The sequence below is a fragment of the Dendropsophus ebraccatus genome, chromosome 9, assembly GCF_027789765.1.
Source record: "Dendropsophus ebraccatus isolate aDenEbr1 chromosome 9, aDenEbr1.pat, whole genome shotgun sequence".
Taxonomy (NCBI): Eukaryota; Metazoa; Chordata; class Amphibia; order Anura; family Hylidae; genus Dendropsophus; species Dendropsophus ebraccatus.
Genome location: NC_091462.1, coordinates 67991543 through 68018002, shown reverse-complemented (window position 1 = coordinate 68018002; position 26460 = coordinate 67991543). Strand labels below are relative to the sequence as shown.

General features: G+C 39.4%; 1 protein-coding gene across 3 annotated transcripts in view; it reads left to right on the top strand.

Moving 5' to 3' along the window:
- The window catches only part of STAT1 (signal transducer and activator of transcription 1), a 997040-nt gene that overhangs the window by 148033 nt on the left and 822547 nt on the right, over positions 1-26460 (top strand). For all 3 annotated transcript variants that reach the window (XM_069983571.1, XM_069983569.1, XM_069983570.1), the window contains exon 7: positions 17728-17831. In XM_069983571.1, the coding sequence (XP_069839672.1) occupies positions 17728-17831 (104 nt within the window). The remainder of the gene's footprint in view (positions 1-17727; positions 17832-26460) is intronic.

Below are 26460 nucleotides of genomic sequence, written 5' to 3'. Positions count from 1 at the left end.
TTAATAATAAAAATCATATATATATTTTTTAAACTAAAACCCAGTGGTTGTTTGTATAAATTTTAGTGTGGGTTGTTTTTTTGATAAGGGGACATCTGGTGGCGCAGAGTGGTACTGCGGCCTGAGTTGTGAGATTACATCGTTCCCCTTATCTCAAACCTTGTGTGTAAGCAGTTTCTCCCGAGTACAGAAATACCCCACATGTCGACATAAAGTGCCAAGCGGCCGCAGGACGAGCCTCCAAAGGGAAGGAGCGCCAACTGGCTTTTGGAAGCTGAATTTCACTGGAATGGATTTTAAGGGCCATGTCGCATTTACAGAGCCCTCGTGCTGCCAACACACTGGAAACCCCCCACAAGTGACCCCATTCTGGAAACTACACCCCTCAAGGAATCTAACAAGGGGGGCAGTGAGCATATGGACCCCACTGGTGATGGGCACAAATGTGGAATAATGTGACGTGAAAGTGAAAATTTTCATTTTTTCACTTTCATGGCACAAATGTGCCCGTCATCAAGGGGTCCATATCCTCATTGCACCCCTTGTTAGATTCCTTGAGGGGTGCAGTTTCCAGAATGGGGTCACTTGTGGGGGGTTTACAGTATTTTGGCAGCACAAGGGCTCTGTAAATGCGACATGGCGTTCATCATCCATTCTAGCCAAATCCAACCTCCAAAATCCAAATGGCGCTCCTTCCCTTCGGAGGCTTGCCCTGCGCCCACATGGCGCTTTATGTCCACATGTGGGGTATTAGCGGACTCGGGGGAAATTGCTCTACACGTTTTTTTTTTTTCTCTTAACCCCTTGTGAAAATGATAAATTCAAGGCTAGACCAACATTATAGTGTAAAAAATGTAATATTTAATTTTCACACCACATTGTTCCACATTTGTGCCCGTCACCAGTGGGGTCCATATGCTCACTACACCCCTTGTTACATTCCTTGAGGGGTGTACTTTCCATAATGGGGTCACTTGTGGGGGGTTTCAACTTTCTTGGCAACACAGGGGCCTTTTGAATGCAACATGGCCCCTCGAAATCCATTCCATCCAAATCCAGCCTCTAAAAGCCAAATGGCGCTCCTTTCCTTTGGAGGCTTAACCTGCACCCGCATGGCGCTTCATGTCCACATATTGGGTATTTCCGTACTCAGGGGAAATTTCTCTACACATTTTGTGTTTTTTTTTTTTTTATCTTTTAGCCCCTTGTGAAAATGAAAAAATCATGACAAGATCAATGATTTAGAGTAAAAAATTAAAAAAAATTACACTAAATGTTGGTCTAGCCTTGATTTTTTTCCATTTCCACAATGGGTTAAAAAAAAATAAAATAAATGCAAAACGTGTAGGGTAATTTACCCTGAGTACGAAAATACCCCACATGTGGACATAATGTGCCATATGGGCACAGGTCAAGCCACCAAAGGGACAGAGCGCCATTTAGAGGCTGGAATGGAGGATGGAGGCCATGTCGCAATTACAAAGCTCCTGTGCGGCCAGGACAGTAGAAACCCCCCACAAGTGACCCTATTATGGAAACTACACCCCATAAGGAATCTAACAAGGGGTGCAGTGAGGATATGGACCCCACTGGTGACGGGCACTTATGTAGAACATGTGGTGTGAAAATAAAAAATACAATTTTTTCTCATTTTCACGTCCCAAATGTGGCAGTCACCAGGGGGCCATATCCCCGCTGCCCCCCTTGTTAGATTCCTTATGGGGTGTAGTTTCCAGAATGGGGTCACTTGGGGGGGGGGGGGGGTTCTACTGTCCTGGCCGCACAGAGGCTTTGTAATTGCATCATGGCATCCTCTAATGGGAATGGCGGCCATACCTATTTAGTTGGGGAAAAGAGACCATTCTAATTTATTTTGGGGGTATTAGGCCAATTATTAGTTTATAAGGTTGAAAATGACAGGTGTCCATCAAATTCAACCTGTGTTGATCCAGAGGAAGGCAAAAAACCCTCGTGAGGCAGACGACAGTAGCCTCATCACAGGGGAAAAAATCCTTCCCGACTCCATAATGGCGATCAGAATAATCCCTGGATCAACGGGATCCCTGAAATAGGAATAAGGGACAGAATTTAGAAAATGTGGAACTCCAATGACGTGTGGTACGAGTTGAAGCAATCCAGTATGCAGAGGCCGGGGTGATCAGGACTGGTGTCACACTGGAAAATGGTGTCCTTCCTGATCCCCTTGTTACGCCACACTCTGCACTTTTTCTGGGGTCTCCCTTTCTCCAGTGTGGGGGACGTCACCTGGAAAATGTCCTGGTGCGATACGGGGTCCTTCATATCCAGAAGCGCTGGGTCTGCTCCATGGCTGCTAAATATTAGGGCTTTATTACTGCTTCTGATATTTTCGGATTGTGCCACAAGCTACAGTCGCTCGGGCTTAGAGGGACCGGAAGAGGGGGTGCTGGTATAAAAGTTATCCCCGTACAGGTGGTAACCTTTATCCAGCAGTGGGAAGATCAGTTCCCGAATGATCTCCCCACTAACTCCGAGGAGTTGGACTTCATTCTAATACCCTAAATCCTGAGGTACTCTCACAGTGTTTGGAGAGTTTCACGCCATACCGTCATCTCTTATTGGGACTATACTGGCGGAAAAGACTTGTCTGGGGGGCAGCGTACGCTACGCTACCCCCAGAATCGTCACTGGATGATGAGGATGAGGATGAATGGGGGGAAAAAAGGAGGGAAAATCCTCACTGGCTGTTTCGGTGTCCGAGGCAATAATAGCATATGCGTCTGATACCGAAAACACGCCAGGGGGGCACCTTTATATGGAGATTATTATATGGGGTATGTAGTGGTGTAGTTTCAAACTTTATTTAATGTAGTGTGGTGTAATGTAGTGTTTTTTACGTGTTTTTTTTACAGTAAGTATAAAAAAAAAAACTATGCCAAAAATGGTGTTGCTGATAAATGCCGCACTTATCAGCAGACCTTGGCAGTAGGATATGGAAAAAAAACACTCTACGCCAAAAAGGAGGAGTTGCTGATTAGCAGCGCACTTTCGTGCGATGCTGATCAACACTCAGCGGCGATAAGGTACGGAAAATAGAAAAAATTAAAAAAAATAAAATAAAATAACTTTTACTACATTCTGAACATCCCTATAGCTGCTGATAGGTGTATTACACTTAATCAGTCGCTAGAGGCCAGCAGAGCGCAAAATCCGGAAAAAGACGACGCTGGAGTCGAAAAAAGACGAACGGGACCCCACGGAAGAAGCCGAAGACTCGACGAGAAGACGAGGACACCGCGAACCCGGAAGACGCCGATCGGGACCCCGGGACAGGTGAGTAATGTAGAAATACCTGCTCTGGACCCCTCAGCTACCTAGCTGAGGGGTCCAGAGCAGGTATTTGTTACATTTGGGGACTTTGATCGGCGTGCCACCGGCTTTTACTTTTACTTTTTACAGTAATGGCGGTCGGTGCCGTCCTCGGACAGCACCGACCGCCATTTTTATCGGGTCACCGATGACCCGGAAAGGTGCCGATCGCTGCTATTGGCTGATCTGAATTTATCAGCCAATAGCGGCGATCGTCAGCACCCCCCCCCCCCCCCCGTGCCGAGAAGCTAAGATGGCCTGCTATGATTTATAGCAGACCATCTTCCCCGATCGCTGTGTGTGAACAAACAGCGATCGTGGAAACCGCGGGCATTTTACGCCCTTTTGCGTTAAAGCCCAGGCAACGGGGGAGTAAGTGTACGCCCGATGTCATTAAGGGGTTAAGCCTCTGCTGTATTATATGTTTGTAAACAAAACAAATACACATGTGTGCGCATGAGCTGAGGAAACAAAACATTAAAAAGGAAATGTCCTCTCAAAGCTGTTGGTTTTTGTTGAAAGTCCACCTTAAAGCATCATCCCATCAGATGGACTGACTGGCAAGTTTTTGGAAACTCGTGGAAGGGGAAGATCTAAGTTTTTCTCTGGAGCAGCATTAATTCAGATAAGAATGAGGTCAGTGGACTATGTGAGAGATCTTATCAGTGGTTCACAGGAAGAAATCAGCATCCGTCTAGGAACTGAACATGACCTAAAGCTTCAATTAGGAGGGCCACAAAGAGGTCCATGGCAGGGTCATGCTTAGAGCTGGTTCTGGGACGAACGTTGTGAAGGCGTCCACACTGGGTTGCCATTGTGTGTTCCTGTCTGTTTAGCAATAACCAGTTAGGCAGAGGAAAAGTTTGGTGTATATGTTCAGGAATTGGAATAGATCGGCAGAATCATCAGGGTGACGTAGTAAGAATGTTGAACTGTCCTTCTGAATAATGATTTGGAATGGATGACCCCCAACGATATGCAACACCCATCTTGCGTAGTTTCATTAGAATTGATTAAAGCAGACACCTCATATAGAGAGTACATGATTAAACATCTCACCAACAGTGTTATAGGGAAAAATACAAACAATCTTTATTATTAGGGTACTGATGTGGTGTGCTCGACTGAAAAAGTCTATAGGCGATCTAATGTGTGTCAAAGACCTGAGTGCACTAGCTAGTTCTGCACCTGTGGAACTGGATTGATATATGATATGTAAATAGGGAGTAGTAGGCTCTCGAAGGGCGATAGACACATATAGATCAGAATATAATAAGTTTGGTTAAGGTGCAGTGAATCTTATAATTTCCAATTAATGGGTCTATAATTTAATTTTGTACATAGACAAAAATTTATAAAATATAAAATAATACAGATAATACGAAAATACAAAAAATGCAAATACATATATACAAAATAATAAGATTGAATGGACGATAAGATAAAATGAAATAAAATTGTTTCAGTGTACTATGGTATCTTTCAGAGGCATCAAAATAGCTATAAACAATCTTGTTTGTTTCTATATATTTAATCGGTATTAGTTTGCTTTTGTTTATTTTTACCCATGCAATATCAGTTTATGCGTAGCAATGAATATAGAATATAAAAAGATAGTAATCAATGTTCAAAATTGTTAAAAAAATAAAGGAATGGAGTAGATGTTGCCACTTGTAAAGGAGAGAGAGCGGTGCAGGGCCCTTGCTTTACCGCATATATAATTTGTTAAGTTCCCGTTCACATATCTCATATATCCTTATGTGGAACAAATATAAAGACAAATATAAAATATCTTCATATGGTGGAAGTCCACCTCTCACCAATCACTGTAGGTGATAGAAGCTCCTGTGTGGGGTAATATCGCAACAGCCGACGGACCTATGCAATGGCGATATCGTAGTAGTTGGCGGCACCGTAGCGGCTGGCGTTCTCTCCTCTCCTCACTTCACTGTTAGGCTGTCTCCTGAGTTGGACTTGTACTTCCACAGCAAAGGTTGGTAGAGTCTATGTTGTTCTGTCTTGCAGCTCCAAGTGTGCAGGGGGCGTCCCCCATGGTTCTTGGATAAGGTGCTTTGTGCAAAGTTTTTTGCCTGCGGTGTGCACCTTGCATGTAGGATAGGTGGCTGGAAATGTTTATTCTCAGTGGCTGTATACTGCTATTGTCCTGCAACCCTTCAGACGCGTTTCAGGATGTATAGCTTATCCTTTCTTCAGTGAAGAATGTTGCAGTAATGAATCTCCCTATGTTTTTAAATATATATATATATATATATATATATATATATATATATATATACACACGCCTCTTTGGTTAATTTTTGGCCGGGATGGATCCTTGAATTACAACAGAGTGGGTGATTCAGTTTGTGCTAATCTCTGGTCTGGATCCAATCCGGTCACAATTTTATATGGGATTATTCTCACTTGTGCGTATTTTTCATGTCCGTTTTTAGTTGTTATTGTTCATACGCTTTTTGCTTTTATGTATTTTTTGTTGTTGATGTGCTTTTTACCATGGACATCTATGATCCCAAAGGAAAAAGTGATACTAATACAGGAATTTTAGATATAGGAGTTATACATATAAAAATAAAAATAAAAAATAAATAAAAATAAAATTAAAATAAAAAATAAGAAGGAAAAAAGGACGTAAATGAGGCATGATCCATGCCACAATATATAAAAGTATAAAAAACATAAAAGTGTATGTATAAAAATATATATAGAAAGACATATGAGAGATATATATATACCTAAATGTAAGTATACATACAAAGGTAGCCTCATTAAATCCCCATTATTTTCCATATATATGCATATATTCACATATAGATATATTGGGAAGGTATTATGTTTATTGTGTTTATTGTTGCGTGTTGTTCTTATTGTTGCATCTTTCTTGCGTTTTTCTTGCGTTTTTATCCTTCTTGCGTTTTTCATGCGTTTTTGGTCTTGTTTGTGGCTTAAGTAAATTATCTATTGTGTTATCATGTCACTTAGTTTAATATATGTATTGTTGTGTAATATGCAAATATGTAACTGCATACTATTCTTTTGATGTTTTTCATATGGCTTGAATCAATTTTCTGTTATATTGCCATGTGTCTTAGTTTTATTGTATGTATTACTATATTATATGTGGATATGTAACTGCATATATATGGAATTGTGAATGGTGAATGTATGGCGTAGAAAAATCACAGGTTATATTAAATCCAAGATCTAACAGGGAAACAATACAGACATCAAAATTGAGGTTTGGTACTGAGTTATACGTAGTAGATCTCCCAATATTCATATTTTCTACTCTAGCATATAATATTTTAGAAAAGTGTTGCATAGACGATAAGCTTGTTTATATGTAGATACACACGTCTATAGGAATATATATAAAAAGGTGAACTGAAAATCTGGTGTCCCTCAAGGGGCGACCCAGGCACTGATATAACAGTCTGGCACTGTGTCGTTCGTCGATGGACCCCCAGTCCCCCACCCGTAAACCAAAAGTAAGTACAAAATCATAAACTAGAAATAAAGTCATAGTAATAATAGTAGACTTTTATTGCGTTTAGTGCCAATATATATTTTGTGATAGTTGTTAATGATAATGAGAGTTTTATTGTATCTGGCCCCCTCATTGTTTTTATGAATGTATACATTATATCGTAACTGATTGCCTATGTGTATGATATAGTCTTATAAGTTATATTTTTGTCTATATCTATAAAAAACCAAAAATCTCAAGTTCTGCATTTAAGCCGTATGGTTCCAGTGTTTGGAAATCCAAAATATACCGAGATTCCTGTCTGGACATTTTTGCAATGAAATTCCCTCCCCTCCAATCTGTTTCTACTTTGTGAATGGCTGCGAATTTAGTTCCTCTTATTTTACTATCGTGGACCTCTTTATAGTGGGCAGATAGAGTATGTTTCATGTAACCTCTTTTTATGTTGTAAAAATGTTCCGAAATTCTTTTTTTCAAAGATCTCGAGGTCCTTCCGATGTACTGTTTCTGGCAGGGACATTGTATGATGTATATAACATTTTCTGAGTTGCATGTCAAAGTTCCTTTAATTTTATGTTCATAACTGTTATTATTGGATATGATCGTTTCTATGCGTCTTTCGAATTGTGTTGTTCTGCAATTATTGCATAGTCCACATCTGTAGAAACCTGTTAGTTCAGGATGAATAAGTTTTGGGGAGAATTAATTTTTTTCTTGATAGTTGGTGCGATCTTTAAACCTAGGTTGCTAGCTCTCGAATATACAATGGGAGGTTTAGTAGGGAGTAGTGGACCGAGTATTTTATCGTCACTTAAATGGTGCCAATGTTTATTGATTATTTTGTGAACTTGTTTATGACTTGAGTTGAAGGGTATGACTATTTTTGCTGTTTGTTCTAAGGTTTGTGTTGTGTCTAATGTCCTCGTTTGTTCATTAAAAAATGAATTTCTGTCTAAAGATCGTGTCATTTCTATAGCTTAGTCTAAAAAATTTTCTGGATAGTGTTTTGTTAGAAATTGTTGTTTTAAGAAGATTAACTCCTCCTCAAACTTCTCATTATGTGTTCAATTGCGTCTTAGTCTCCTGAACTGACCAAAGGGTACATTAAGTAACCATTGTGGAAGGTGGCAACTGTCAAATCTGATGTATCCATTTTTGGCTGTAGGTTTTCTGTATGTGTTACGTTTTGATTTGCAGGTCCAGAAATTCGATGGATTCATAGCTGTGTTGTAAGGTGAATTTGAGATTTGAGTTGTTATCATTTATAGATCTTATAAACGCAATATATTCCAATTCTGTACCTCTCTAAATGATGACGATATCGTCTATATATCTCTTCCATAGTACCAGGTTTGCTCCTAGGTGGGGTATGATGTGTTGCTCTTCCCAGTGTGCCATAAATAAATTGGCATAGCTAGGAGCAAACCTGGTGCCCATGGCCGTACCTGATGTTTGCAAAAAAAATTCTTTTTCAAAGAAAAAATAATTGTGAGAAAGTATAAAATCTATCCCCTTCAAAATGAATTGTATTTGTTCCTCTTTTAATGAATTATCTTGTTGTAAAAAGTACTGCACTGCTCGTATACCTAGTGTGTGTTGAATACAAGTGTATAAGGAACTGACGTCTAAAGTAGCTAGAAGCCAGTTGGGTTGCCATGTTTGATTTTCAATGGTGTGGATGATCTGAGTAGTGTCTTTGATGTATGTATGTGTCTCCTTGACATAGGGTTGCAAAAACCTATCTATGTATTGTGATAGGTTAGCTGTAATAGATCCTATTCCAGATATTATAGGATGGCCGGGTGGAGCAGTAGGGTGCTTATGAACTTTAGGAATGCAATAGAACCCAGGAATTCTACTTTCTGTTCCTATTATGAAATTGTATTCTGATTTGTTCAGAATGCCTTGTTCGTATGCTTCTGTGCAGAGTGTCTGTAGTTGTAATGTGTAATTGATAGTGGGGTTGTTTGGTAATTTTTGATAAGTGTCTGTGTCTGATAATTGTCTTCTACATTCTGATTTGTATTTTTCTGTGTCCATGATGACTGTTCCTCCCCCTTTGTCTGCTGGTCTTATGGTAATTTGTAAATCTTCCTGTAAATCTTTTAAAGCTTTAATTTCTTTTTTTGTTAGATTGTTGTATCAATCTAACAATCTAACAAAAAAAGAAATTAAAGCTTTAAAAGATTTACAGGAAGATTTACAAATTACCATAAGACCAGCAGACAAAGGGGGAGGAACAGTCATCATGGACACAGAAAAATACAAATCAGAATGTAGAAGACAATTATCAGACACAGACACTTATCAAAAATTACCAAACAACCCCACTATCAATTACACATTACAACTACAGACACTCTGCACAGAAGCATACGAACAAGGCATTCTGAACAAATCAGAATACAATTTCATAATAGGAACAGAAAGTAGAATTCCTGGGTTCTATTGCATTCCTAAAGTTCATAAGCACCCTACTGCTCCACCCGGCCGTCCTATAATATCTGGAATAGGATCTATTACAGCTAACCTATCACAATACATAGGTTTTTGCAACCCTATGTCAAGGAGACACATACATACATCAAAGACACTACTCAGATCATCCACACCATTGAAAATCAAACATGGCAACCCAACTGGCTTCTAGCTACTTTAGACGTCAGTTCCTTATACACTTGTATTCAACACACACTAGGTATACGAGCAGTGCAGTACTTTTTACAACAAGATAATTCATTAAAAGAGGAACAAATACAATTCATTTTGAAGGGGATAGATTTTATACTTTCTCACAATTATTTTTTCTTTGAAAAAGAATTTTTTTTTGCAAACATCAGGTACGGCCATGGGCACCAGGTTTGCTCCTAGCTATGCCAATTTATTTATGGCACAATGGGAAGAGCAACACATCATACCCCACCTAGGAGCAAACCTGGTACTATGGAAGAGATATATAGACGATATCGTCATCATTTGGAGAGGTACAGAATTGGAATATATTGCGTTTATAAGATCTATAAATGATAACAACTCAAATCTCAAATTCACCTCACAACACAGCTATGAATCCATCGAATTTCTGGACCTGCAAATCAAAACACAAGGATCAACACTCATATGTAACACATACAGAAAACCTACAGCCAAAAATGGATACATCAGATTTGACAGTTGCCACCTTCCACAATGGTTACTTAATGTACCCTTTGGTCAGTTCAGATGCAATTGCACACATAATGAGAAGTTTGAGGAGGAGTCAAGCTTCTTAAAACAACAATTTCTAACAAAACACTATCCAGAAATTTTTTTAAACAAAGCTATAGAAAAGACACGATCTTTAGACAGAAATTCATTTTTTAATGAACAAACGAGGACATTAGACACAACACAAACCTTAGAACAAACAGCAAAGATAGTCATACCCTTCAACTCAAGTCATAAACAAGTTCACAAAATAATCAATAAACACTGGCACCATTTAAGTGACGATAAAATACTCGGTCCACTACTCCCTACTAAACCTCCCATTGTATATTCGAGAGCTAGCAACCTAGGTTTAAAGATCGCACCAACTATCAAGAAAAAAATAAATTCTACACAAAAACTTATTCATCCTGAACTAACAGGTTTCTACAGATGTGGACTATGCAATAATTGCAGAACAACACAATTCGAAAGACGCATAGAAACGATCATATCCAATACTAACAGTTATGAACATAAAATTAAAGGAACTTTGACATGCAACTCAGAAAATGTTATATACATCATACAATGTCCCTGCCAGAAACAGTACATCGGAAGGACCTCGAGATCATTGAAAAAAAGAATTTCGGAACATTTTTACAACATAAAAAGGGGTTACATGAAACATACTCTATCTGCCCACTATAAAGAGGTCCACGATAGTAAAATAAGAGGAACTAAATTCGCAGCCATTCACAAAGTAGAAACAGATTGGAGGGGAGGGAATTTCATTGCAAAAATGTCCAGACAGGAATCTCGGTATATTTTGGATTTCCAAACACTGGAACCATACGGCTTTAATGCAGAACTTGAGATTTTTGTTTTTTTATAGATATAGACAAAAATATAACTTATAAGACTATATCATACACATAGGCAATCAGTTTACGATATAATGTATACATTCATAAAAACAATGAGGGGGCCAGATACAATAAAACTCTCATTATCATTAATCACAAAATATATATTGGCACTAAACGCAATAAAAGTCTACTATTATTACTATGACTTTATTTCTAGTTTATGATTTTGTACTTACTTTTGGTTTACGGGTGGGGGACTGGGGGACCATCGACGAACGACACAGTGCCAGACTGTTATATCAGTGCCTGGGTCGCCCCTTGAGGGACACCAGATTTTCAGTTCACCTTTTTATATATATTCCTATAGACTTGTGTATCTACATATAAACAAGGTTATCGTCTATGCAACACTTTTCTAAAATATTATATGCTAGAGTAGAAAATATAAATATTGGGAGATCTACTACGTATAACTCAGTACCAAACCTCAATTTTGATGTCTGTATTGTTTCCCTGTTAGATCTTGGATTTAATATAACCTGTGATTTTTCTACGCCATACATTCACCATTCACAATTCCATATATATGCAGTTACATATCCACATATAATATAGTAATACATACAATAAAACTAAGACACATGGCAATATAACAGAAAATTGATTCAAGCCATATGAAAAACATCAAAAGAATAGTATGCAGTTACATATTTGCATATTACACAACAATACATATATTAAACTAAGTGACATGATAACACAATAGATAATTTACTTAAGCCACAAACAAGACCAAAAAACGCAAGAAGGATAAAAACGCAAGAAAAACGCAAGAAAGATGCAACAATAAGAACAACACGCAACAATAAACACAATAAACATAATACCTTCCCAATATATCTATATGTGAATATATGCATATATATGGAAAATAATGGGGATTTAATGAGGCTACCTTTGTATGTATACTTACATTTAGGTATATATATCTCTCATATGTCTTTCTATATATATTTTTATACATACACTTTTATGTTTTTTATACTTTTATATATTGTGGCATGGATCATGCCTCATTTACGTCCTTTTTTCCTTCTTATTTTTTATTTTATTTTATTTTATTTTTTTATTTTTTATCTTTATATGTATAACTCCTATATCTAAAATTCCTGTATTAGTATCACTACTTCCTTTGGGATCATAGATATCCATGGTAAAAAGCACATCAACAACAAAGAATACATAAAAGCAAAAAGCGTATGAACAATAACAACTAAAAACGGACATGAAAAATACGCACAAGTGAGAATAATCCCATATAAGATCGTGACCGGATTGGATCCAGACCAGAGATTAGCACAAACTGAATCACCCACTCTGTTGTAATTCAAGGATCCATCCCGGCCAAAAATTAGCCAAGAGGCGTGTATATATATATATATATATATATATATATATATATCTAAAAACATAGGGAGATTCATTACTGCAACATTCTTCACTGAAGAAAGGATAAGCTATACATCCTGAAACGCGTCTGGAGGGTTGCAGGACAATAGCAGTATACAGCCATTGAGAATAAACATTTCCCGCCACCTATCCTACATGCAAGGTGCACACCGCAGGCAAAATACTTAGCTATTTTGATGCCTCTGAAAGATACCATAGTACACTGAAACAATTTTTTTTCATTTTATCTTATCGTCCATTCAATCTTATTATTTTGTATATATGTATTTGCATTTTTTGTATTTTCGTATTATCTGTATTATTTTATATTTTATAAATTTTTGTCTATGTACAAAATTAAATTATAGACCCATTAATTGGAAATTATAAGATTCACTGTGCCTTAACCAAACTTATTATATTCTGATCTATATGTGTCTATCGCCCTTCGAGAGCCTACTACTCCCTATTTACAAATCTTTATTATTGCATAGAATAAGAGTTAGTTAAAAAACATACATGGGTCTGTATAACACAATACAAAAAAGTTTCAGAAAGGACATAAAAGACTCCACATGTAGCAAAAGAAAGGACCCCAGGACATACCTCCAACTAAAAAAACTTAAATACCATATACAGTACAATCACTATGCAGTATTCCCCCTAATAGCAAGACAAGCAGGACCTGTAATCATAAAGTGCAAAAAATGGTAAAGGTCCAGCTAATGCAATGAGAATGTAAATGAGCGTGAAAGAGCAAGGAACACAGACAATGCAGGAGAGCCAGCTACAATATCATGGAAATCCTATCACACCCAGCCTGGCCACAGACCTGCCAGTGAGCAATAGTAATAAGCGGAGAGTCCTAGGTCCAGGACCCGATGTACGTTTCGCTACTGCGAGCTTCTTCCAGGATTTATTAATCTGTGTAGCACCCTTCAAAGTCTATTTGCCCAAAATCACATACTGCACTGAGAATCATCTCCTTATCTGTATAAGGCTATGTGCACACTTTGTAAGAGACCGGTAGTAACTGCAGTACTGGCCAGATGATCTTTAGCCCCGCAGAGTTCTGATGCGGGGGCATCCGTGCGCACCCGCATCAGAACTCCCCACAGCACTTTTTGGAGCGAGCGGCCGTAGCCACTCGCTCCACAGTGTGCACTGACATGATTTTCTGTGGCTGTATTCAATGAATTGACATGTCAGTTGTTTGCGGCGCCGCTAGGGATCCCGGCCGGAGCGTATACTATGTGTATACGCTCCGGCCGGGATTCAATAGCCAGCAATGGTATGTGTATTTTTGTCTAAATTACGGCCGTGGTTTTACGAAAATACACGTTGTGTGAACATAGCCTAATAATGTAAATGGCATAGCACGTCACATGGGCTGGTATTTTCTGGAATGAAGGCTCTGGATACTCTATGTACTCTGTCTATAGAGAAAGCGTGTTGAATAAGGCAGAACCTCTAACTGCCATATCTGCACAATTATTCTCAGTAGGACCTCTTATTTATGCATTTTTTTCGACTCTCTGTTCTCTTGGTCGTCTAACTGTAAGGCAAGTGCTTGCATATGGTGTCAGGATCTCTCTGCTTCCTTTGCTAGTGCGGTAATTCTGGAATCTAAGGTGTTTTTTAAGCGGATTTGGAGTAAATTGGTCAAAGTCTGCAATTATGTTTTTTGATGAGGTAGATAGAAGAAGACATGAAATTAATCCTATGTTTACTGTATGTAGTGAGTTTAAGTATCTGGGAATTGTGATGTCGGCACAAGTGGATCAGTATTCTAAACTTAATTTGTTACCACTGTTGGAAAAACTCCGAGGTAAACTGAAAGTATGGAGGGGTCTCCCCCTGAGTATTGCTGCTAGACTAGGGATTATAAAGATAATCATCTTACCCCAGGTGGTTATATATCTTAGCCAATAGTCCAGTATGGTTAAGTAGAGATTGTTGGTCCCAGTTAAAAGAAATATGTAATAAAATAATATGGAGAGAAAAATCAATACGAATCCCATATGATATATGGTGCTTACCTAGTGATAAGGGGGGGATGAATCTACCTGATTTTGAGCTCTACTTTCTGGCCTCCCAGATGGTTTATATAATCCAAGGGGATAGTTTTGATTTTACAGACTATTGGGAATCTAAAAAAACAAAATGGCTTCAAGATCTTCCTACCATCTTGGAGGCTGGAATATTAAGAGACAAAAATAAATCCTTTAAATTTCTTGGCACATAAAACATAGAAAGCCACTAAAACCAAAATGGCAATCACGACTAGCAATGAGTATACCCCCCTTTGGGAAAATATGCATCTCCCACAGTTTCAAAAAATAAAAGAGTTTAAGTTTTGGGTACAAAAGGGGATTATTAAAGTAGAACATTTATTTAATGTACAAGGTAATATTAAATCACTAGAGACACTGAGAATGGAATTTGGGGTTAGAGAGACAGACTATTATAGATATTTACAAATTAATCACGCAATAGGGAGGACACAAAATAAGAGGCGATTTAAAACACAGGAATATAAAGGTATGTTGTATAAAGTAAGAAGGACGAAAAGAGGGTTGATAGGGAAATTATATACAATAATTAGAGGGCACTCACAGAAAGAGGTGAAGAATGATTTTAGGGAAAAATGGAGGAGAGATTTAGAGGATGAAAATATAGATTGGGATAAAATATTTTCTGATATAGATAAAGGGTGTAGTAGGCTTAATCACAAGGTGACACAGTTTTTCATTATATATAGGGTTCACTATACCCCTCGTAAGTTGTATTTAATGAAAATAAGAGAGACCGATAGGTGTGTAAAGTGTCATCACGAAGGGGGGGACTTGATTCACTTATTATGGAGATGCCCCAAGCTATATAGATATTGGGGGGAGGTGATATTGAGATTGGAAAATCGTTTAGATATCAAGATAGAGAAAGACCCAAAGGTATGTGTCTTGGGAGAGGGAAAGAGTTTACACATAAGAGGGGAGGAAAAAAAGATTGCTCTTAAAGGAATGTTAGTGGCTAAGAATTGTATCTTAAAGAAATGGATCTCAGTAACTCCACCAGATATTGAAGATTGGGAGAGAGAAATGAAGAGAATAATGATGATGGAGTATTTTGGGGCACAAAAAAACGATAAAATCGAAAAGTTCTGCAAAGCATGGGCAAAATGGCCACAAAGTCAAGATCTGATGATATAACAGAACTGAGTATAGAGAGGTGGGGGAGGGAGAATCTTTTTATTTATTATGTGTTTTTTTTTTTTTTGTTTTGTTTTGTGTGTGTTTCTTTTTTTTTCTTTTTTATTTGAGGGTTGGATAGGAAAGAGAGGGGGTAAGGAGAAAGGTAGTAGAGTGGAGATTAGAGATTACCTGAGATGAGTGCAAAAGATACTATGTAGCACTCAAAAAGGAGATAGAAGATTGATATAAATAATAAAATGTATGTGATTGTAAACGTGGGATGCACTCCCCGAGAACCGAGGATATTACGTAATAACAAAGAAAAGGGGATGATAGTATGGAGGGGGCGGGGGTGACTCTGGGAACTGGGGCAGGCTCCCGGTGTCGATTCTTACTACTGTGGGGCGCTTGCCAACCAAGGGGACTGATCTCATCTGGAAGGGGTAAATACTGGAGATGGAAGGAATTAAATATTGAGTAAAAACAATAACAAATGGAATATAACACATGACTGTACCTTGGGAGAAGTGGTTGGATGGTTACTGGGATAGGCGGTGAAGACATGGTGTTCAAATACTGTTGACTCATAGCCACCCCAGGAAGATGCCCCTAGGCTACGTTATAAATGTGGTCTGGAGTATTGGAGTGAATGAAGAGGAGTCGGGAATAGGGAGAGAGGCCTCTATAAGGTCTGGATCGCTCGAAGACTCCTGTATACATGGAAGTTGTAAAATATGGAGCAATCTATTAAGATTGAATAATTTGCTTCTTTTTCTTGTACAAATATATAACAAAGTATATGTAATAAGGTTATTAAAATTAAATAGGTGTTTTCCCTCCGGGTGGGTATTGGGCTACTGGTTGTTGGAGGTGCCCCATAGGGGGATGTGGAGAGAGATCGGGGGGCCTTAACCAGGTTCTTAGTCAGAGCCCTCCAAACTATTCCTTAGTAAGGAGAGATATGGGAATAGAACATAGATATAATTATAAAAGAAATATCTAGAGGTAAATGGGTCGGAACTCGGGGAGGTGCATCCCATGGTAAAGAATTAATGTATTCTTCAGGAACAATAGATAAGCAAGAGAAACAAGACATTTTCTTTCACAAATAATGGGAAACTCTAATCTCTATATTTTAAGAATTTTGGAGTTTTGATTTATACCCGCCGCGGCCTGTGATTGGCTGAGCGGCCTATCAGCTGACAGGCCTCTGTTAAGCTAGAGCGCGTGCGGGACCCCGGGAGAAGCGGACGGCAGGAGCAGCCCTGGAACGTGGATGGGTAATGTATATCGTTAGTCGCCGGCCACGCACCGCTATTACACGCAGCGGTGCGCGGTTGGCGCCCGACGTTGTCATGATGATAATTATCGTTCCGTGTAATAGTACCCTAAGTCCCTATTAAAGGGTAATGCCTGTATAAGCTTACTTAGGAGTTGCAGCTCTACGTGGTGTGATGATAGTGCCTCCCACTCTGAGACATGTGCGTGGTCATGCTGTAATAAGCTGGGGCTCTGTGCAGAAGGTATAGCATCACCACCGCACTAATTGAGGCTCACCCTGTGATTGTTGGGGACCACTGCAGTTTCTTCAGCTTCTCTCTGTCATGCTGTGAGGACGCTGTCTTAGAGTCAGAGGCCTGTGCTGGAGAGGGACTCTGAGTCCGGTAAAACTGCTCCAGGCTTATGGAGTGTGTCAGCGAGTGCGGGGTCTAATGCACAGATCTCCTGCGCTTTCCAGGCATACCAGGGGGAGATGGGGAGGACTGGGATCTGGGTGAAAGGTGTTTCCACGCATGGAGCTCTCTTGGCACACGTCTTTACAGCACGAAAGTTAAACTGCCACCATCCATCATGTCTCCGGGGCCTGGATTGTCCCTGAAGACATGTATAATGTCACAGGTAGACATAGCAGATCCAAGCACGTTCAGCTTGGCACCTCTAGGTCCCATCCATGCTCTCCCTGCGCCCTTCCCCCTCCTCCCCCAAGCACCCCGAAAACCAAACACAAATCCCCCACTACCCCTCGCACTGAACACAGAAATGACAGTGGGACGCGCAGAATGTGAGAATTTTTTCTTGGGATTATTTATTTCTTAATGAACTATGCTTGTTCTTGGTAATGTCAACTTTATTTTCTTGTATAACAATTAATTAAAATTGCCTTATTTTTTTTCTCCAGAAAATGAACATAATGTGCAAAGTGAACGTCTTGCACAGAATGAATTGAGGCAGGAAAAATTGGTGTTACAAAACATGTACATTGCCATAGGTATTAAAAGACAGGTATGTAAATATTCTTACTTTTTTTTTTTTAATAAAACGAGTTGTGTATTATGAAAATATGACCTGTAAGCAGGAGCTACTTTACAAATTTTTGGACTGCTGTTTACAGCCACCCCTCCAACATGAGCCCTCTCATTTAAAAGACTGCAAGATGCTTATACGAGTTACTGACAATTTACATTGATGTCCGGGTAGCATCTGTGGTTGTACTAAGCATATAGTTTCACATAAGACATTAGAACGTTCTTAACGTGTATACTAATTATTACTCAGAATTGGAAAGGATTTCATGTGTATCATTTGTGAAGCATTGGAATTGATTTTTCATTCAAGTGCTTTTACTTTTGGGGACAGGTTGTACTGTCACTGTATGAGTGTGGGCTCTCTTTCATAATTCAGCCACTGAGGAAGGAACCCAGGAGTGTTTGGCATATTCACAGCACTGGCATATTCACAGCACTGGCATACATTTTGTTCATCTATACATCCACCGCATGTAGCCAGGGGCCCTGCTACCAACAATCAGATTGAGAACCCACTGGCATTAGGACTCGGCGACTTAGCACCTCAGCTTCCTGCATCTATCTGAGAACAAGGCCATGCTACTGATCAGCTGGTGAGAGTGTTCCCCGTGAATTTAAACTAAGCCTAACCTGAACTGAACCTCTATTTTAACACCAATATCACAATATTGTCTGGATTTCTCCTTTAAAATATCTCCCCTATGCTAATGAGCAGAGAGTCCATGGACTAACCAGGAGTCAAGCACCAGCACTCCATTTACTGCCAGCAATCCCAGGGTGGTTTCATTGCTTATCAGTGTGGTTCTACTCTCGCTGCAGTGTAGTCCAGCTGAGACTTGTGGTACTACAGTGCAATACCAGCAATCCCAGTTCAGTGTGGTTCTACTCTCGCTGCAGTGTATTCCAGCTGAGACTTGTGACAGTACAGTGCCACTCCTGCAATCCCAGTGGTTTTATTCCAATTCAGTGTGATTCCATTTTTTTTTTTTTGCAGCACAGTCCAGCTGAGACTTATAGTTCTACAGTGCTTAATATATTCCAATGCGCTATTGTTGTGTCTCTTTACCACGGCTGTGACTAGCATAACACCATAAGGGCCCTATGGTTACATGTTGCATTTTAAACTGTGTATTACAGTTTTTTTTTTTTTTTTTTTTCTAATATGTGTGTTTGTTAGTAGTTATATTTATATCTCGGTTTTTCCAATGACGCATTGATCTATGCTTTGAGATTTTTACTATTTTTACTTTTATTACCAATATTAAATTGCTTTTTATTTGGACTATCAAGTAGACATTAGGTATATTGCCTGGACATCCAGGCTCCTCTCTCTCTCTTTTTTTTTTGTTACTTAGGGTTGCCATTGCCTGAGCTGCTTTTATTCTGTTCTTGTCATTTTGTGGATTTTCACTTATCCATTTTCATTTCACATACCAATTTTTACCCATCTGCATACCTACACTAGATTTGAGGTCTAGGCTTCTTTCTTTTATTCTCTGTTTGATATTTAGTGATCAGGGTAGTCACTGCCTAGTTGTGACCTTGGCCCTGGAGATTATAGTGAGCTGCACCCACCGCCTTTACTGTCCTAGTGGGCTCTACTTTGTTTACTCGTTTTGGGAGGAACAATTTGTATACTGCAGTGTGAACCTGTTCTCTACATTTAAACAGTTTTTATAGAGTTTTTATACATTGATGATATCCCGGTGGTGTGGACTGGGTCTGAAGAGGAGTTTCAGAAATTAGTGGAATAACATTTAACCCCTTTTCATCAGCCATAGGGCTATATATGTCAGTTGACGTTAAGGGGCTGTGGAGCTGAGCCCGCTCCATAGGCATCGGGGGGCGGCTGCTATGTGTAGAACTCTAGAGCTAATGACTGCACCAGCGATCCCCTTAGGTCCATACTTGTTGCTTCTTAGGTGTCTCTGCTGATAAAAGTCTGTTTCAGCCTGCATTGCATAGATCAGTATTAGCGATGTAATAATTGCTAAAAAATAATAATTGACAAAAACATATAATAAAGTTAAAAGCACCCCCCTTTTTCCATTAAAAAATAAATAAAATGTAAACCAAAATAAAAACAAATAATATATTTGGTATCACTGTGGGCAGAATTGTCTTTATCTTTTAAAATATCATGGGTGATTTGATCAATCGTTTAGAAGTTTTATATAGAATGGAAATGCTGCCACATTTGGCCACTTTTCCCTGACATATGCCGATTTTGCCTCATTCAGCTTATCCTGAAAGTAGACGTGATTTCTCATGTGCAACTATTCAAAATAGTCACACAAAGGTTGCACACCGACTCTACACTAGAAGTGGTGTATTTCACCTAATATGGAGCTAGTTCACCACTTCTATAACTCCATGGGCAGGGCGTTCTTCACCCAACCGATGGAGTTATAGAAGTTAAGGGGTGATGCAATAGCCAACGCTGCTGTCCATGCTGTCAGAACGGGGCTGCATCCAACATCGGGGAGAATATTTGCAGAGCGGCAGCAGTGGACACAAGGATATTGCACCCAGATGACGGGGCGTTGCAGAGGGTGAGAGGTGCAAAAACACCATCCGTCTGTCCATCTGTGGTTTTGATGTTGGATGCAATGAGACTTGAGCACCACTTCCACCATTATCCCTGATACAGGCTGCAAGCACATTTATTGATTTATCCACAGCTTCTCTATAGGGTGAACTGCCTAGTGGGCTATAACCTAACCTAGAAAATTCTAACCTAGGATTACATCCTCAAGGTGTTTCTGGGTTACCAAGTAATGGAATTCTCTTAGATAGTAAAAATGGGGCACAAAACAGTTTACGGATTTCCCTCCATGCCATTATAGCATCCCTCATCAATATGGAGCTTTTGATCTGTGTAGGGAGCTGGAGAATGGAGGTGTGTAGGAGGGCCACTAGATGCTATGGAAAACGAAGGCCTTTTCCAATACTATGTTATAATGAAAGGAGGAGTCATGTAGTGTCACACTCTGTCTAATACTGCCATCACCTAATATTGGTTATTGCAGATCTGTTTCGTTTAAAGCCCACCTGGTTATCCTTAACCATATCCAGCAAGAAATCAGCCAGCGTATCTGGCAAAATTTTAGCAAGCAGTTCAGTATCATTATTGATTAAAGTAGAAGCCCGGCGAAAATGTTAAAGTATTGTATTGCCCCCCAAAAGTTATACAAATCATTACTTATACAAATCAGCTCTATGAAGAGGGCAGGGGGGAGGAGGGAGGTTAGTGGCAGCAGAGAACAAAGGATTACACAGTGAGAACTGTTGCTATTCAGAAGTCAGAGAGGTCAGTGCTGACTGCAGAGGAGATAGCCGGGTGATGTAGCTGTAAATTAACTTTGTTGTCCTGTTTTGGTGCCTCATCTCCCTCCACCCCTCCCCTCTCCATAAGGAACAATAAAGACAGACTGCTTTTTCATAATAAAAATGCATTTTTCGGCAAGTAAACCAAATTACAAAGTTTCTTAAAATCGCCCCCTGATGGCAGGGGGACACTGAGGGACAATGAGCATCCCTCTGTCGTCATCCTCTCCAGCAGCCAAAGCCAGCACAGCTCCGGGAGTCGAGTTGTGACATCACCGTTTTTATCTGGGAAGTGAAGCCTTGATGAGCATTTCCCGTAATAACTGTATAATAGTAATTTGTATAACTTTTGGGGGGCCATACAATACTTTACTAAAAAATTTTCGCTGGACTTCTACTTTAATGTGTCACTGTTTAATTTTTTTTCCAGAAATCAATAGTACAGGTGATTTTAAGAAACTTTGTAAGTGAGTCAGATTTCCTGATAATGAGCTGTGGATGAGAGAGAGGAGAGGGGGACCTGGGAAAAGTATTTTTTAATGCAAATAATGGCATATTTGCCTAATAAACCCAATTACAAAGTTTCTTAAAATCGCCTGGACTATTGGTTTCTGCAAAAAAAAAAAAAAAAAAAAAGAAAAACAGTGACACTTTAAGTATATGGGCTATAAGAGGCCAGGTCTAACAGATGTTTTCATACTTTGTGGAGAACTCTTATGTATGCCAAGAGCCCATGTAAAGCCACTGGCAAACAAGTCATTATAATGGCTAGTTGGGTTTGGTGTGAATCGATTCATAAGTGCCGTAAAGAATTCTGTATACCTGTTGGCCCGGGTGCCTTACCATTATGAGCAGCCTTTATTACTCTTCCACTTTAGAAATGTCTGCATTTAAGATTTCTCGCTGTTCTTCCAACAAAGAAGGTAGGTTAAGATCCCACAAAAGGTATATAGAGGCCCAAGGTCCAAGGGGGGAGATGCATAAAGGGAGGTATAATAGTCTTCAAAAATCTTATTTATTTGTTTTGGTTGTGTATGAATCTCGCCCTAGCTCTAAGAGCCAGCACATGAGAAAAACACACTGTAAACTCTTATGAAAAAAAAAAATCTCATGGGGATCCCAGACTGAAACCCTTTCCTCCCTAATTTTTGAGGTTCTGACTTTTTTTCAGACAGGTAACGTACAACCAAGGTGGCACAGAAATTAATTATCACGATGTGCACTGATCAGGTCACATCAGACCTAAACAATTAGACAGTAGATGTATAACAACCTATAAACTACCTGCTGATTTCACAAACAGGTCTTGGAAGAACAGGAAAACAGCATTGGCAATGACTCATCTGTAAATGTATAGAGACTATAACAATAGAGTGGAATCTGCTTGTGTGCGCCTTTCAGACACATGTAATGTCCATCGCTGGTCTCAATCTGGGATGGTGTTTTGGATCGCCGGGTCTGCACTGGTGAGTGGCGGCAAAGTTCCTGCCATACCTAAGGCTGTGAGCTGGTAAGCCTAGTTGGCAAGCCTCCAGCAGAAGTCAGTCTTTGAGAAACCTGGTAGGAATCTCCACCAGGAAGTTTGGTGATGAGGGATTAAGGGTTTTTAGTGCTTCCTCTGCCTTTCTTGAAGAGGAGTTTGTGGAGGCCGATCTGTCACCGTGGAAGTAAACAGAAAATAGAAAACAGGCAAGAGGCGGCGCCTCGTGTGATACCACAGACAATTAGAGAAGAAGAGTAGAGATGGTTCCAGGATCACCTTGTAGCCCCTTGAGCCTAATGCGTATCACCCCAGGTACTGGGGTACAGATGGATCCAGGTGTGGTGGTAGCTTCCTTAGCAAGTGTAAGGCTGCACAAGCTAGTCAACGAGTACATAAACTGGATGCTCCCTAAATAAGGGCCTTTTGTAGATAGCAAAAAAGTAAACGAAAAAAAAAAAAAAAGGGAATGGCTGATGAAGCCGTATCCACTATACAACCAGCGCTGACTTACAGAAGGTACAGAAGTGGAGTAAAAGGTGGATAAGGTGCACCTTATCTGATGAATAGAGCCATGTACTCTTAAAATGTGTTATGTGCATTACCCAATAAATACATTTTTAGCTAACTTTTACTCCACTCCTGGTCCTTCTGTAAGTTCATATAGTGGGTATGGCTTCATCAGCCATTCCCTTTTTTCATTTACTGTGGAAGTAATGATGGGAGTGCACAGCTATCATCAGAGCTATGCACCAGCACACAACAAACGTCCCAGATCTCCAAAAAATAATGAAGCCGCAAGGGCCCTGATGAGAGGCTGCGGAAACACGTTGGGCCGGATCATGAGAATACTGAAGTAAACCCCATGAACAAGGGAAGTAATATATCTTCAGAAAAAAAAAACATTTTTTTGTTTGAATTTTTTTTATATATGGGAAAATCGGGACCTTAAGTAGTGACTATAAATGTGATACAAAAGTGCAATAGAAAGGACTGTGACCATTATATGAGTGCAATATGAAATAATATGTGCAATATGGGAAAACAGCTGGAAAGTATACACGGATAACAAATACCACTAATTGTTATATGTACTGTATAATAAGCAATAAGAGGAAGATTTGGGTGCAAAAAACGCATGGACAGACAAAAAAACGCAATAAATACGCAAAGAGGTCTGAACTGTACCCTGTACTGTGCTGAAAGAATACATACTGGTTAACATATAATTAGAGGAAGATTTGGGTGCCAACAACCTGTGAAAAAACGCTATAAGGTCTGAATAGCGCCCAAATAGACTCTCTTGTGAAAAAACTGGTGGCACAGAGTGCAAAGGTGATGGCTGTGGAATAATGTGTTTGGTATTTTAAGTGACTATTGGAATATTCAGTGATTATATATGACTAATACTAATACTGACTAATACGACCACATACTGACTAATACGACCACATACTGACTAATACGACCACATACTGACTAACATCACTGCTGCTACTGGCTAACATCACCGGTGCTACTGACTAATACCACCACATACTGACTAACACCACTGTACACAGAACACTATCACCTCATCCAGTCATATAGAGGTCCACGCAGCTCTACACAGGCTCTATACACCATATACATTACACTGCAGTTACATCAGGTGACTGACAGGGGACGTCTTCTCTATCGTAGTTCTTCCCTTTTAATTTTCTTCTCCATCCGTCCTGGGCCATCATGAGAAATTCTCAGAGCCACGAACCCACAGAATCTGCCAGACAGACATATTAGGCTCCTCACTCTGGCACCATCCTCATCTCTCTACAAACTTCTCCCCCTCTCCCCCCCCCTTATAGATGGCCCCCTACCCTCCCCCCCCCTTATAGATGGCCCACTCTCTCCCCCCTTATAGATGCCCCCCTCTCTCCCCCCCCTTATAGATGACCACCTCTCTCCCTCCCTCCCTTATAGATGCCCCTCTCTCCCTAATATAATATCACTAGTGTGTAGTGTAAAGTTTTCCATAAATTTCACCCACAAGCCAAATATCCCTCACTTTTTGTTTGCTTGTACCATTTTTTGACAAGAGTATCAGGCTGGTTTTACACAGCCTCAAATAAAATTTTTGAGCAAAAATGCAGTGGACAGATATTAGCTGTCAGTTAATGGAATGCCATCCTCACTGTTGTTTATGCCCTCTCTCTCTCCTAGATTAACTTAGAGTAGCTTCTAGGGTTTGAGACATACTCCGCAATGCATAATCATACACTTTGAAAGTAGAATATTTGAGAATACTTATATCCCACTTCTTACCTTTTGAGTTTTTACCTAACCTGATTCCTACATATGTGTTTTGTCACCCGATTATTTACCTATCTCAATAGATATATAGATATCAATCTATTTTTCCCCCATCATTTTGCATTCCCCCCTTTCCACAGTAATTATTTATTGCTGGTGCGTTGGGACACTTAAGCACCCATTCCTCTGATACTGATCATCATCAGCAGCAGTCGTGCCTAGTTACAGTCACAACTCTCCCAAAAATAGCTAAATAAAAGGAAATGAGAATCTTTCTGGAAATGTGGGAAGCAGAATGTCTGTTCACAAAAACTTTCTTGCAATAACAACGCTATCCCTGTCCTCAGGTTGTTTATGGAATTAGTATTGTGCTCCATTAGCTTCAGTGGAACTGAACTGCAAAATTACACCACAACTGAGCACAGGAGAGAGGGTTTTTTTCTGGAAAAAAAAGTGATTATGTTTTTCTAAGCCTAGATAACTCCTTTTAAGCAAGTTTTTATATGAAAGGGTTATACATGGTCATTATATCTGATGAGAAGGAAAAAACTCCTCGATTGTGTATGCTTTTTCAATTTGTCCTGTAAGTTTGTCCAAGTTTTTATTTTTTTTACATTGTTAACCATGACCTAGAAGGCTGTCCTCAACCTGTCCCATTCATTAACCCTTTAAGGACATGGCCCATTTTCGTTTTTACGTTTTCGGTTTTTCCTCCTTGTGTTTAAAAGGTCATAGCACTTGCATTTTTCCACCTAGAAACCCACATGACCCCTTATTTTTTGCATCACTAATTGTACTTTGCAATTACAGGCTGAATTTTTGCATAAAGTACACTGCCAAACCAGAAAAAAATTCGAAGTGTGGTGAAATTGAAAAAAAAAACGCATTTCTTTTATTTGGGGGAAATGTGTTTTTACGCCATTCACCCTGGGGTAAAACTGACTTGTTATGCATGTTCCTCAAGTTGTTACGATTAAAACGATATATAACATGTATAACTTATATTGTATCTGATGGCCTGTAAAAAATTCAAACCGTTGTTAACCAATATACGTTCCTTAAAATCGCTCCATTCCCAGGCTTATAGCGCTTTTATCCTTTGGTCTATGGGGCTGTGCGAGGTGTCATTTTTTGCGCCATGATTTGATCTTTCTATCGGTACCTTGATTGCGCATATACGTCTTTTTGATCGCTTTTTATTACATTTTTTCTGGATTTGATGCGACCAAAAATGCGCAATTTTGCACTTTGGGATTTTTTTGCGCTGACGCCGTTTACCGTACGAGATCAGGAATGTGATTAATTAATAGTTCGGGCGATTACGCACGCGGCGATAGCAAACATGTTTATTTATTTATTTATTTACTTTTATTTAAAACCTGGGAAAAGGGGGGTGATTCAGACTTTTATTAGGGGAGGGGGCTTTTTACTATTAACAACACTTTTTTTTTTTTTTTTACACATATACTAGAAGCCCCCCTGGGGGACTTCTAGTATATACACTTGGATC